This window comes from Pleurodeles waltl, chromosome 4_2, assembly GCF_031143425.1.
Source record: "Pleurodeles waltl isolate 20211129_DDA chromosome 4_2, aPleWal1.hap1.20221129, whole genome shotgun sequence".
Taxonomy (NCBI): Eukaryota; Metazoa; Chordata; class Amphibia; order Caudata; family Salamandridae; genus Pleurodeles; species Pleurodeles waltl.
In genome coordinates, this window is record NC_090443.1 from 81,686,154 (window position 1) to 81,701,442 (window position 15,289).

The 15,289-nt window shown below is 49.7% G+C and overlaps 1 protein-coding gene across 2 annotated transcripts in view; it reads left to right on the top strand.

Annotated features, from left to right (window-relative positions):
* Nucleotides 1-15,289, top strand: part of LRP1 (LDL receptor related protein 1) — a 1,410,884-nt gene that overhangs the window by 1,198,492 nt on the left and 197,103 nt on the right. For both annotated transcript variants that reach the window (XM_069230782.1, XM_069230783.1), the window contains exon 70: nucleotides 7,189-7,321. In XM_069230782.1, the coding sequence (XP_069086883.1) occupies nucleotides 7,189-7,321 (133 nt within the window). The remainder of the gene's footprint in view (nucleotides 1-7,188; nucleotides 7,322-15,289) is intronic.

A 15,289-nucleotide genomic window follows, 5' to 3' on the forward strand; every position in this document is an offset into this window, starting at 1 on the left:
CCTTGACCATGACCACGACTCCAAGTCATGCTCAGACTGCCGCGCTATGGAGTTGAAGGCTTTGAGGGAGCAGTCCCTAAAGCTGCTTGCGATCCTGCAGTCGACTACACCAATGCGCTCAACTCCTCGGAGGTCTAAGTGTCAGTCGAGAAGGATGTCACGGAACCACTCCAGGAGCCCCAAGTCCTTTTCGTCACACTCAAGGTCCTTGAGACTCTCGTGGAAGAGGCACAAAAAGAAGTCAAAGAGGACTTCAACTTCACCTTGTCCGTTGGCCGATGAGACGAGTGGGGAACATTGGCGTTCCTGGCACAGTTCTGCGGAGCCGTTGCTCAGTTCAACTCTGTGCCTCTCTTCTTTTCCAGGCTCTGGATCGACACCTGCTTAAATAAGAGCCAATACAAGGCCATACGCTGCATATTTGAGTGGACCACTCCCTCTGGTGCTCCTTTGGGCCCCACTAGCTCAGAAGAGGCCCCGTGGGGTCGGAGGATGCCCCATCAGGTTCCACATCGACGGCTTCGGCCTCAGATCCGATGGGGTCTCATAGATCCAACTCAGGATCCGGACCGGTCATGCCTAGGCAACTTTCCTGGGCACTGGTCCTGACGCCGATGCACCTGGTGCGCTCCGGCGGCACCAACCCCATTCTGATTCCAGAAGATCCAGCCCACAGGTGCCAGATCGTTGCCTGAGACTTATTTTTCATGGCCAGTTGTGGGAGAAGATTGGGAGGGGTAACTGGACCCTTTCGAACACCAGTTAGGAAGGTCTTTAGACTTGTAAATTGAACTAGGAGAGGCCAGTGGACTGGACAGCTCTCCAGATACTGGCCAGATACAGTGGCTACGGAGGAGGGCGCTTCCTATGCAATGGTGGTGTGTACGGCAGCAGAGGTTCTCGCCTCGAACTGCCCTCAGTGGCTGTCTAGATGAATATCTTGACTGAAGTTCTTCAACCTGGGGCTTTCACTTCTGAACCCCTTCTGCCCTTTAATTAAGCACTTACGGACATCTTGCTGGGAACTTGGTCAAAGCCCAGCACAGGGGATCCTGTAAATAGGACGATTGCCCGCTGCCATTGTCCTGCACTGGGCGACCCTTGTTTCCTCAGCCAACACCCCACCCCTGAAAACTTGGAGTTCCAAGCCTCAATTTCCTGTGGCGAATTCCCTTCTGCTTCCCCAAACAGGGACTCCAAGAGGCTAGACCGTCTTGGGAAGATTATATTTTCTTCCACCAGCCTGGCACTGAGGTCGGTGAACATCTCGTGCTTATTGGGCCGTTAATCACACACCATTTGGGAAACGGTTGCTCAAATGCCTCAGGTTCCGGAGGAGGCCCGGGCCAAATTCTCCCAAGCTGTAAAAGACAGGAGGGACGCATCAAAGTTACCATTTGGTGTGGCTTGGATACAACTGACTATCTAGGCAGAGTGGTTGTGTCAACAGTGGTCTTACGGCTCCACCCCTGGCTGAGAACATCTGGTTTTTCTGGGGATGTCCAAACAAACCTGATGGGCATGCCCTTCAATGGGACTTGCTTCTTTCTGCCGGAAGGCAGACTCAGCACTGGAGCGTTTTAAGGACTCTCAGGCTATGGCCAAGTCCTTGGGCCTCTCGGCGACTCCTCGTGCACTGTCTGCCTTTCAACCCTTTTGTGGTTATGGAAAGGGCACTGGGCCAACCCCATACCAGTCACTGACCTACGCAACGACCCCGGGCTTTGCAAGGATGTGGGTGAGGTGCCTTCAGGCCTAGAGAACACAGCCCCCGGCAGCTACAGCCTCAAAGCCCTCTTAGTTCGGTTCTGCCAGAACCATGCTTGCCCAGTTGGAGGGAGAATTCACTATCATCTCCTCCACTGGCAGTCCATCACATAGGACACATGAATACTGTAGATCATTCGAAATGTCTATACCCCTGCCTTTCCAGTCCTTTCCTCCTTCCATCATTCCAACGGCTGGCAGAGGATCATTTGTCTATGCTCTGAGAGGAAGTTACTGCTCCCTTAGCCAAGGGAACCATAGAAAGGGTTGTGATATCCAAAGTAGGCAGTGGTTGTTATTCCCTCTACTTTCTGATACTTAAAAAGAACAAGGGTCGTTGGCCTATTCTAGACCTTTGGACCGAAAAGCTCTTCCTTAAGAAGAAGTTCAAGTTGGCTCAGGTCTAGTCTGCCCTAGACCTAGAAGACTGGTTGGTAGCGCTGGACTTACAGGATGCGTATTTTCATATTCCTATCCTGGTGACCCACAGGCATTACCTGTGGTTCAAGGTGGTCCACAAGCACTTTCAGTTCACCGTGCTGCCATTTGGCCTTACTATTACCATTGACTCTCGGGTGTTCACCAATGTGATGACGGTGGTCCCAGATCATCTGTGCAGGTCAAGGTTTTCAGTCTTCCCCTACCCTCGACCCCTGGCTGTTGAAGACAGGTTCATCCCAGACAGTTGTCTCCCACCTACAGACTACAGTGAACCTTCTGCATTCGCTGGAGTTCACTATAAACGTACCAAAATCATACCTGACTCCCTCTCAGTTACTCTGTGTCATAGGAGCTGTTCTGGACACAGTGCAGTTTCAGGCTTATCCTCCCGAGCAACGATTCCAGGGTATTCAGGCTATGATACCAATGTTTCGGCCTCTATCCTGGGTTTCAGTGAGCCTGACTCTGAGGCTGCTGGGCCTCATGGCCTCCTGCATCCTGCCAGTTGGCATATGTGGGCTCTGCAGTGGGACCTGAAGTTCCAGTGGACGCAGCATCAGAGAAATCTCTCCAACATTGTCCACATTTTGGAGGGAACTGCAAAAGACCTGCAGTGGTGGATTATGAACTATGATTGGGTCAGAGGCAGGCTCCTCTCTCTTCCCCAACCAGACCTTACGGTAGTGGCAGATGCGTCACTTCTGGGATGGGGCTCAGAGGACTCTGGTCTGGCAGAATCCAGATTTCTCATCAGTATGTTGGAGCTCCGGGTCCAACTAGCATTGAAGGCATTTCTTCCCTCTGTCAAGGGGAAGTTAGTGCAGGTGTTCACGGACAACACCACGCCATGTGGTACTACAGCAAGCAGGGTGGGGTGGGGTCATGGACCATGTGTCACTGGATATGGTTGGACAGCAGGGCATAACCCTGGTGTAGGAAGCTGACTCTGTGTATACTATACCAAAATGAGGTGTGGTGTGTACAGAGTCCAGGGGTTCCCCAGAGACGTAACGTAGGCTAAAGTAGATAATAATGCTCTTTTGTGATAATGTGGTTGAGCAGTTAGGCTTATCAGAGAGTAGTGCAAAACATTTATTGCATACACACGCAATGACTAACTTCAGGCCAATATGTTTTTATATAGCAAAATATATTTTGTTACTTTATTACTAGAACCAGAAGAACTTTGTTGCAGGTAAGTACAGTTGTCCATAGGTGTCAAGCATATGTATCAAATGTATTTTGCTTGGTTTTTGTAAATAAAGCAGTTTACAAGTAAGTAACAATTTTCTGTTTCAAAAGTTGACATAGGAGTCCATAGAATCCTTGGGGGGGGGGGGGGGGAAGGTGTTAGCACAGTTAACGGGTAAGTGCACGACTTAAGATTCCAGTCATCAGGGATTATGATGTCCACAGTTAAAAGTTTAGGCTGGCCCCAAAAGTGCACCACCAGCAACACGGCCCGGCTGAGTGCAGAGGTCAAAGTTGGTGTCAGGTTTACAATGGAATCCTATGAGGACTGAGGTGACTTAATAGAAAAGAGATTGCAGGTAAGTACCCGCTGTTCCAGGACACAGGCCTGGGAGGTTTAGCTCAGCACCGCCAGTGGGTTGGTGGGGATGTGGGTAGGGAGCTACCACAGGATCACACCAAACACACACCGCCAACGGCGCAGGGGTGGCTGGGAGCAGGGTGCAGAGACAGAGCTGGGCGCCCAATGCTTTTGAATGGGGGGACCTCAGGGGTCGCAAAAGATGCTGCAGGCTGGATCCAGGAGGTCGGTTCCAGGAAACTAATGGCTGGTCAGGTAGAAAAGGCTCCCGCTGGACATTGCTGGACCTTCTGTCAGATTCCCCAAGGCTAGGGGGCTGCAGGGGTCTCTTTGGGTGTCTGGAATCTTCGTCGGATCCGGTCGCGGTCAGGGGGGTCCTCCGGATTCAAGCTGCAGACATTGTTGTGTTGGCCAGAAGGGGTCAACCCAGGGTGGATTCAAAGTCAAAATTGCCTGGGGACCTTCTCTGGACCAGTGGGCCACCTGGAGTTTGGCCATGGGCGTCAGGTGCAGAGTAAGCAGGGTGCCCGGATCCGGGGCGGTCCTGGAGTCCTTTTTGGAGGTTTCTTCTGGACAGGGCCGCTGTCCTCGGAACTTCACAATCTGCAGGCACAGTCTACAATGGCAGTGTAATTGTGCTTGGTGAGTGGTCCCTCAGGGTGGCACAATACATGCTGTAGCCCTTTGGGACCCTCCCTTGTCACAGAGCCCTTGGTACCACTGGTACCTTTTACAAGGGACTTAGCTGTGTGCCAGGGGTGTGCTAATTGTGGAAAACAATGGTACAGTTTAGGGAAAGAACACTGATGCTGGAGCCTGGTTAGCAGGATCCCAGTACACACTAAGTCAAGTTAGCATCAATACCAGGCAAAACGTGTGTGGGGGAGGAGGGATGGTAACCATGCCGCCAAAAAGTGCACATTCCTACACCTGGTGGTTCGACACCTGGCAGGTCCTCTGAACACCAGGGCAGACAAACTCGGCGATTGATGCCTAGCAGGTCATGAGTGACATCCCCATCCGGAGGTGGGACAAGGTCTCTTTCAGCAGTGTAGAAAGCCTTGGTTACAGAACGCGCAATGTCAGCAGTATTGTGCGTTGGAGTTTCCAACGTGGCAATTGCTCGGTGACAATTTTGGTTGCAAGTGGAGCTCAGGCCTCCTTGTATGCCTTTCCGCCCATCTCTTTCCTCCCTGAGTTCTCAAGACGATCATGAAGGATCGGGCCTATGTAATCCTTGTGGCTCCAGACTGGACATGGAGAATCTGGCATCTCGAGCATCTGAAGTTGAGCATTGATCCTCCGATCAGGCTGCCCCTTAGGGAGGATCTTCTGTCACAACAGCGGGGTAGGGTTCTCCACCGAACCTGTCAACTCTACACCTTTATGCATGGAGATTGAGCAGCAAGAGTTGACAGCTTTCAACCTTCCTCCCAAAGTCTGTAATGTTATTTTAGCAGCCAGGTGTTCCTCCTCAAAAACGGTATATACCTGCTGTTGGCAAAGATTTGTAAAATATTGTACAGAGAAGTCTTTAAATTCTCTTTCTGCTTCTCTCGCTGATGATCTTCTTTTCATTCTGTCTCTTACCCAGCAGGGCTCTGCTCTGGACACTCCTAAGGGCTATCTGACTGCTCTATCCAGTTTTCTGCTGCTGCCTGACCAACCCTCTATATTTGAGTCCCCTATTGAAGATAGGTTTCTAAAAGGGCTTGTACATATGTTTTCCCCTCTGTGATTGTCATGCCTCAGTGGATCTTAATCTTGTTCTCATATCACGTGTGCTCCTTTCAATCCACTGCACAATTGTACCCTCTAGCTGCTTACCATCACGACAACCTTCTTAGTGGCAATAATATTTGCTCAGAGGGTGAATGAGATACTGGCCTTGTCATCCAGGCCTCCATATCGTGCAGTATTTCCTGATAAGGTAGTGCTTCGCACCTGTGCCTCTTTCCTCCCAGAGGTGGTGGCTCTATTTCATTTTGGACAACTGCCACCCTGCCCATCTTCTCTGCTCCCCACCCCCATCCCTCTAAGGAAGAGGAGAGACTCAACTGACTGGACCCAAAAAGAGCATTGTCGTTCTCCCTTCCCGGCACAGAAGAGTTCTGGGTGGACAACCAACTCTTTGGGGGGTATGTGGGAGCAAAGAAAGGTCGGGCAGTACATAAACTAACCATTTCATGCTGGGGTGCTCACTGTATAAAGATCTGCTATTCCCTGGCTAGGAAGCAGCCTCCTGAAGGCTTATGAGCCCATTCCACCTGGGGAAAAGCTGCAACCACGGCATTAGCTCATAGAATTTAAGTCCTGGACATCTGTCAGGCAGTAAAGTGGACGTCGCAGCCTACATTTGCCAAACACTTCTGCCTGGACAGTCAGGTCCCCTTTGATCCTGCAGGACTTTCTAGTTTGAAAGAATTTGTCCACAGCCCACCACCGGGAGGATATGGCTTGAGTATTTACTCAAAGGTAATTAATCTGCAACTAGAAGTCCCTATCAGATGAACAAGTTAATTACCTTTGGTAACGCATTCTCCGAGAGAGACTCTATCTATCTGCAGATTCCTTACACCCACCCATGCCCCCCGGCTCTGCTGACATATTTGCTAGGATCAGGGTGATCCCTTCAGGGCCCTAGTTTGGACACACATATTCATCAGTTCTGGTCATGGATCTGCGCTCCTGGTGTAGAAAGTCATGATTTAAAGTAACTGATGCCTGCGTGCCTGGGTGGCACCTATATAGGTGACCGCGACAACACTCCTGGCACAATGCGGAGCCGAACAGAGCCACCTGATGGCGAGGGCAGGGGTATTGTTCGAGCAAAAGTTTCCGGATCCAGTCTGACGCCTGGGGAAATTCAGAGATAAGGAATTTTCAGCTAGAATCTCTACTAGATAATGCGTTATCGAAGGTATGTAACTTGTTTGTTAATGCAACAAAGAATTTGCTGATGAACACATTAGAGTCCATCTTGTGTACACTAGTTAAAATTGAAAACAGATCGTAGGAGCAAGTGTTAAAATCAGAAGAAAGTGTCTCTCCCACATACTTATGAAATGCATAGAAATTCTCTGAGAAAGTTCTCATGCTACTGGTGATGAAATTAAAAAATTAGGCTTTCGCTGGCATAATTCTTAAAGAAAATTAAACAGTCTCCTTTTGAACTGTTTTTCACTGTGTTAAAGGAGAAAACATAATTGATCATCCAAGGCTGTGGATTATAAAGGTGTTGCTAACAGGGGAATATTATTTAAAAGGCCTGGGATTCTTTCAAGAACACCAAAAATGGTATTGGGGTTCAGAAGACTGTAAACTGGCAATCATCACCAGAGTGGTAGAGAACAGCTGTCCTAATCTGTTAGTGCAACTTGTCTGATGTGCATTCCCTCTTATCTCTTTCTCTCCCTCCCACATTATAGAAAGACTGTGATTTGCGCTGTGATGTAGACCAGTTCAAGTGCAAGAATGGGCACTGCATCCCCCACCGCTGGCGCTGTGATGCTGATGCTGATTGCATGGATGGCACCGATGAGGAAAACTGTGGCTCTGGAGGTGACCCACTCGCTTCTTATGCGTTTACTGCTTCCTGGGACAGTCATTCATAGGGTTGCGTGGTTGCCCCTGGCTTTAAACACCAGTCCTATGTTTCTGTATAATTGTTAGGCCTGGGTGAAATTTTAATTATGCAGGTGAAAGGTGCTTATTTTCTAGATTTCATGTGACCTGAAACTCATGACATTTTTACATGCAAGGAGGCTCATTTCTGCAGACAATGTGTGAATGGCCAAAATAAGCCATGCAAAACACCCAAATGCCACATTTTACTCCAAACCAGTAGTTTCAGTACATTTTAGTAGAATTGTAGAATGTTTCTTACGAAATAAGCAGTTTAACTCACCCTTAATAACTCTATCCTCACTCAACGTTTGTCCTTCTCAGGTATATTCATACGCAACTACAAAAACATGGCCCACAAATGAACAGCACATAAACGATGCATGGAAATGTTTAGGTCAGTTTGGACCATTGGTAATCTCGTTAGGGCAAGGCTATTTATAGTTCATTATTCTTAGCTTGTGTATGACATTAAAGACTTAAGCAAGCCGTAAGGGTGTGCTTCGTGAACATTTACCCTAGAATATAAATGGGGACTCAATAGTAAGGAAAAAATATTGAAAACATATTGTCAGATAAGTAAGTCTAGATTTTCTTTACCCAGCTTCACACGTGTGTACCTATGCGGTACATTTATCGTCGAGGTACATAGGGGTGGAGTTAGGAATAGTAAATCTATACTGCCCCACCTGCACACATCTTTAGATAATTTCTCCCTCCATATTTTGTCTTCGATATTCTTCTACCACAATACTTTGGGGGTGTAGGGGCACTATTCAGTTGTACATTTGCCTTTTGGCCATTCTACACCTTACCTGTGAAGTGCAGATTGTGTCTCTGAGGCACAGCGAGCATGAGACTGATGTCTTGGCATTCCTGTATCATTTATGACCCAAAAAGGTAATTCTTCCAGGGACCAAACAGCCTGACTCTCCTGGGAATTCTGTTTTACTTATCCTTTTGTTGCAGCATGAATGTGTTGTAGATAGACATACTTTGTGTGAGGAAACAGGCTTTTTGCAAGTTTCACCCTACTTTTTGGGACATTTTTGACTACTATGCACTGGTGTAATGGCTCTGAAATGTCCTGGGCCCTCCTACATAGTGATGTGCTCTGACCCTTAAAAAAGTACAGGATTGATTGGAATAGACTGAATTGGCATAGCCTGACTTACCTGTAAGTCCCTAGTATATGGTACCAGCAGTGCCCAGGGCCTATAAGTTAGAGTACCCCCTCAGGGACTGCAGCACTTAAGCCACCTTGAGTGCGACAAAGTAAAACATAGCTCTGCTTCGGCCACTGCCGACTGGAAGGGCAGTTTAAAACTGCTAACTCAACATTGTCATATCTGATAGAGAATCATAGCCTCAGTTTCCTTACCTTAGAATACCCCCAGGCATCAGACTGGATCTGGAAGATTTTTTTTAGCAGAACTCCTGTATGCCGGTAAGTGCCTTTTGCCGGCTCTGCATTAACCGTACCAGAAGTGACGTGTGTGGTACCTATAAAGGCACCACCCAGTGCCCTGACGTCAGCTCCGGTCTCCGCTACCCTCAATCATTTTTTGACTGAATTAAAAAAAAAATTTTTTGGAGCCAAAGCTCTTTTTGAGAGATTTCTCTCCTGGTGTGATGGTGTCACTCAAGAAACTGGTTGGTTTCAAGTCATGTGACACCTATAACAAACAGGTGTCTGTGACAGACCCCCACTTAGTGTGTTTGTGGTGCGTGAGCATGAGCACGACTCCAAGATCCGCGAAGATTGCCCCATCGCCCATCCCTCCAGCTCCTCGCTGCCTGACGTTGAACGACCCCATGATGCTCAAGATACTGGTCGCATGGTAGGTCCAGGGGTCGTTGCGATTCATCGATCATCGTTGCACGACAAGTTTTTGGGGAAATGGGATAAGTACTACAAATACAAAAAATCCTAGAAGTCGATGAGGTTTCTGACTTCACCCTGCCCATCGAAGTCATCTGATGAGGCACAGGAGCATCAGCACTCCAGGCTTCTTGGTTAGGTGGCGCCTGAGCCAGGGTCTGCTCCGCACTTCACTGATTTTCCAGGAGCCAGAGCGGCATTCGCCCAGCTTATAGAAATTTATTACGCCATGGCCCGGCCCCTCTGAAGTGCCTTCAACCCCCCACAGTTTTGGGAATGGCCCTCTCTCAATCGCTACTGGTGGGTTTACCCCCTGTGCCAGTCAGGGCCCATGGATCCCTTGTTGGACCTAGAGCAGAGCAGTCAGGTGAAGGACGCATTCCTCAGTGTGCCCACTCCAGTGGTGACGTCTCAGTGGCACCATCCTCACTCCGGCATGGAGCTGGATGTGTGTCACTCAATGCAGGTTCCGGTGCCAAGTGGGACCATGCTCTCCGGAGCAGAGTCAATGCCTCTTACTCTTGATAGGCCTGGCGAGGAAGAGGAATGGGAGGGGTCTGAGGACCCTTTCCGTTCCTCTCCTCATCCCATTCATCTTCTCTCCCGTTCCTCTCCTCATCCAAGGGGTGCTTTGCAGGATAGAGTGCTGGGGGCTGGAGCTACACGTCGCCTAAAGATCCCTTGAAGAAGATGCAAACAAGCCTTGGCAGCTGCAAGAGATTCAGTGCACAGGGGAGCTGTCCTGCATGGGAAGGCAAAGGCTTACCTCCACTAAAGTTAGACAGCTGGCAGAGTGGACCAAGAGCGACTACTCCAGGCCACCACCCGTGACGTAGGATCCACGCAGCTCAGCAGGAGAGGGGATCCATGCAGCTGGTATCTCTTGTTGTTGATACCTGTGGTTGCAGGGGAGTGACTACGTCACTCCAAGGAGATGCCTTCTTCTTGTGCAGACTGAAGACTCGCAGTCTTCTGAGGATGCATGGCGAGGAAATTGTTGCAAAGCTGGCAGAAGCCCTGGAAACAATGTTGCTGAAGAGTCCTTTCTTCTTGGAAGCAGCTTGTCGGGTCCTGGAGGTACCAGTCACAGTTCTGGAGGCCAGAAGTCAAAGCAGTCCTGCTGGAATCTTGCATGCCGAATCTGAGGACCCACCCAAGAGAGAGACCCTAAATAGCCCAGAAAGGGGGATTGGTCACCTAACCAGGTAAGCACCTATCCGGAGGGGGCTCCGACGTCACCTGCCTGGCATGGCCACTTGGATGCTCCCAGAATTCCCTCCCAACCTTGAAAACAAAATAGCAGAACCCAGGGACCCTCTGGAGGATCTCTGGGCACCACCCCTGTGGTGGTGATGGACAGGGGAGTGGTCACTCCCTTTTCCATTATCCAGTTTCGCACCAGAGAAGGAACTGGGGGTCCCTGAACCGGTGTGGACTGGGTTATGCACAGAGGGCACCAAATGTGCCTTTCAAGGCAAACCAGTGGCTTCGGGAGGCTACCCCTCCCAAGGCAGTCACACATATTTCCAAAGGGAGAGGGTGTTACCTCCCTCTCCCAAAGGAAATCCTTTATTCTGCCTTCTGGAGTTTCATCAGATCAAGCAGCAGGAGTGTAGAAACCTCTCTGAGGGGTGGCAGCAGCTGGGCTCCCTCGAAAACCCTGTAAGACTGGTGGTAGCAATGCTGGGGGTCCTCTAAGGAGCCTCCATGGTGCATGGAATCATACTTCCAGTACTTGCAACAGTATTGGGGTATGATTAAGACATGTTTGATACCAAACATGCCCAAGTTCGGAGTTACCATTATGTAGTGACCTATGCCCAGTACACATGTAAAATGGTGTCCCCGCACTCACAAAGTCCAGGAAAATGGATCTGTAGTTTGTGAGGGCACCTCTGCTAGTGCAGGGGTGCCCTCACACACAGGTATCTGCACCCTGCCCTCTGGGCTGAGGGCCTACCACAGGGGTGACTTATTGTGACCTGGTATAGTGCCCTGTAGTGAAAACGGGTGCATGCATCCGTTTCACGCAGGCTGCAATGGCAGGCCTGCAGGACCCTTTGCATGGGCTCCCTATGGGTGGCAGAATAACTTCTGCAGCCCATAGGGATCCCCTAGAACCCCAATGCCCTTGTACCTAGGTACCATATACTTAGGATTTACATGGGGGGGACCAGTATGCCATTTGTGGGAAGAAAAGGTTAGTAGCGACCACATTTAGAGGAGAGAGCATAATCACTGGGGACCTGGTTAGCAGGATCCCATTGAACACAATCAAACACACTGACAACAGGCAGAAAATGGGGGTAATCATGCCAAGAAAGAGGGCACTTTCCTACACGTTCCCTACCATTCCAAAGGTTGGATACCTTCTGGAATAATAATGTTCTCTTCCACCAATCTTGCACTGTGGGCAGTGAACACTGCATGCCTTTTGTGCCAATATTCCCATACGATTTGGGATTCCATTGCACAAGTGCTGCCCATGGTCTTGGAAGAGACCCAGGCTGTACTCTCCCAAGCTATTGCTGATGGGAGATGTAGGAAAGTGCCTCTTTTAACTTGATGACCCCCCACTTTTTGCCTGGTTTCTGGTGTAATTTCCACTGAAAACGCACTGGGTCCCTGCTAAATAGGTTCCCAGTGCCAGGTCTCTTTCCCTAAAACTGCACAGTCTTTTTTCCCAATTGGCATGCCTTTAGTTGCCACTGTAAGTCCCTAGTAAATGGTACCCCTGATACCTAGGGCATGGGGTGCTAAGGGAAGACCCCTGAGAGATGCAGCACAAATTGTGCCACCCTCCGGGACTCTCTCACTAAGTGCACATAGTGCTGCCTTTGCATGCTGCGTGTCTTGGTGCAGACCTAAAATGAAAACATGACATGGCACACAGTTTGTGTGCCCGGTGCCCTGCATACTGCCTGCAATCTGTGTAAATCACCCCACTGGCAGGCCTTTCAGCTGTAAAGGCAGGGTGTATTTTGTTATATGTGAGGGCATATCTGCATGAGCAGATATGCCCCTATGTCTCTGGTGATTCTCAGACATAGTAAGTGAACAGTGCAGCCATTTTATGTAAATGTGCTTGGACACTGGTCTTTTACGAGTTCCCCAGCTACATGTTGGCTTCACTGACAAAAGGAATGTTTGTTACCAAACATCTCGTAATAATGAACCTTCACTGAATCTAGTGATGGATTAATTTATACATGCATTCAGAGGGCATCTCAGAGGTGCCCCCTTGAAACTTACCAACTTCTAGAGTGGGCACTGACTGGTCAGAACCAGTGCAGCCACTTTAGACAGAGTTCTTCCCCCCTGAAGTGACAGCCAATGCTCTCGAGGGCTCAGAACAAAGACTTCCTCTGGGCAGAGATGTGACCTCTACCAGGCAGGTTGGACATTCCAGGTTGGGAAGCTTCAAAGGCCTTGTTCCTTTGAAATGCAACCCAGGGCTCTCCAAATGGTGGAGGAGGCCGACCCCTAGTTCCTGACCCCACCTTTGGCGGCAGGACTAACAGGATAATTAGGTAAATTATGAGGAATGCCCATTTCATGCCAGTCCCACGCCTATGGTAGAGAGCTGAAGTGGGTGCTACTTTTAAAATTCCTCCATCTTGCATGGAGGGTTTTAGACCAATAGGGTTGGGGCTATGTACCTTCCCAATGAAAGAGGTCATAGGATGGGTGTAGTCACCCTAAAAGTGAGTAGCCCATTGGCTACCACCTGGCATTCCCTGTAACACCCCTAATTCAGTATTTAGGCAGCACCCCTGAACCCTAAAATCAGATTCCTGTCTACCTACGATGAGCCAGACACCACGAAGTCTCCCCAGCAGGAAAGACTGAAGACATCCACTGGCCTGGCCCCAGACCCACCGGCCTGTCTGCAGCATTCAAAGAACCTGCACCCATAAGATGACTGTCCTGCAGCCCAGCAACCTTAAATGCCTTGGGAGGACTGCCAGCCTTCAATAAAGGACAAGTACTCCCATGGACAGTGACCTGTCCATAAGAACCCTCTCCAAAGATGTCTGCCTGAGGAACCACAAAACCACTGCTTGGAACCACCTCCCCACCCGACGCTCAAGGGCCGAGTTCAAGTGGCGCACCAGTCCATTGAAGGTTCCCCAGCGCTTCTGACCCATCGTGGACTGACACTGCCGGACTCCACAGCAACGCCTGCAGCCTAAATCCAAGGGCTCCCCTGACGTGCCCGGTAAGCTGTTTCCGATGCAAAAAGACACCCTTGCACCTGGCGCCCCTGGGCCTTGGGGAGCTGGACCGTTGGTGTCCCTACAACCCCTGGCATCTAAACTTACCTGGCAGCTGTGGGTTGACCTGCAGCCTGTTTCTGAAAGTGATCTCCTGCATTGACTAACATTGGGGGCCCAATGATGTGTTGTCACTCTGCACCTGGCCGCCCCTGTGCTACTGAGGGTGTAAGTTTGGTGCTGCCTTGTGGGGCCCCCTTGTCCTTGCTTTAACCCCAGGAAGTCCACCCATGACCCCACTGTAATCACCTGTAAGCAGCATTGCAGCAGATACCCCCTTTCTCCATTGGATAGCATTGGGGGCCCGACGCTGTGTTGGTACACTGCACCTGTACCCCCCTGACTCCGCAAAACTCCCACCCCTCGGGTGTTCGCCTGACACAGTCAGTACTTACCAGGGAGCATCACCTCTTCAGTCTTCATCCCCCCCATCTTCATTGACTAAAATTGGGCACTGACTTCGACTTTGACCTTGTCACCCAACTGCCCCCATGGCGCTGTGGGTGCACTCTTGGTACCAACTTGAACCTTGCCTGATGCTAGCCTGAAGCTCTGAAGATTGGGGTTGTAAGTTGTGTACTTACCTGAAAAACTGCATTCTTGTCATAGGTTAACACTGAAAATTGCACTGTCGATTTTTGAAACAGCAAAGTATTTTTAATTTAAATTAAATTGGTCTTGGATTTATTCTTTGAGTGTGTGTCTCATTTATTGCCTCTGTGAGCACAACAAATGCTTTACACAACTCTTTAATAAGCCTAATTGCTCGTCCACACTACCACAAAAGGAGCACTAGGCCTATCTATCTCTGCAAACCTTTGGTGATTGACTGGACTCTCTGCACAGTGTACTTCATTTTAGTGCACTATATAGAGAGCCTGCGTCCTACAGAAGAGATGCAGCAAAGTTCACCATACAATGTGGTCTCTACACAATTTTCTCAGTGGGTATAGCAATTTCATCATCGGTGGCCCAGCAGCGCTACACCTGGCTGAAAACGACTGCTTTCTCAGGGGATGTCCAGGCCTTGCTTATGGACATACCTTTTTGGAGAGAAGGTGGAATCAGTGTTCGAGCGCTTTAAGAACAGCAGAGCTATGGCCAGGTCCTTGGGCTTGTCCATGGCCTCTCGTCACCCCTAGTCTGCCCTTTGGCCCCTTTCGTAGTAATGGAAGGTGTCTCCAACTGCGTCCATAACCTACCTGCCACCACAACTTTTCATGCCGAGGATGTGGCCCCACAAACCAGGTGGGACAAGTAGCCAGAGGTTGGGTCAGTCCCAAACCACTGCCCCCTCCCCTCCCCCCCCCCCCCCCCTCTTCCCCCTGCAGCTGCAGTCTCCAAACCCCTGTGAGATGCAGGATTCACCATCACCTGCATCACTGGCGGTCAGTAACATTGGACCGTTGAACTTCGCAAATAGCCCAAAGGGGCTACTCCCTCCCCTTTTGACTATACTTCTAGCCATGCCACCCACTTATGACTGGTTGATGGAGGACTACTTCTCCTTGCTTCATTAGGAAGAGCTGGCTATCTTGTCCAAGGGAGCCATAGAAAGAGTGCCAGCATCAGAAGTAGGTCATGATTGCTATTCCCACTAATTTCTGGTGCCCAAGAAAGACAGAGGCCTTCGTCCTATCCTAGACCTGCGCCTTCTCCATCTCTGATTCAAAAAGTAGAAATTCAAGATGCTCACGTTTGCAGAATTTCTGTCTGCCTTGGACCCGGGAGATTGGATGGTAGCATTGG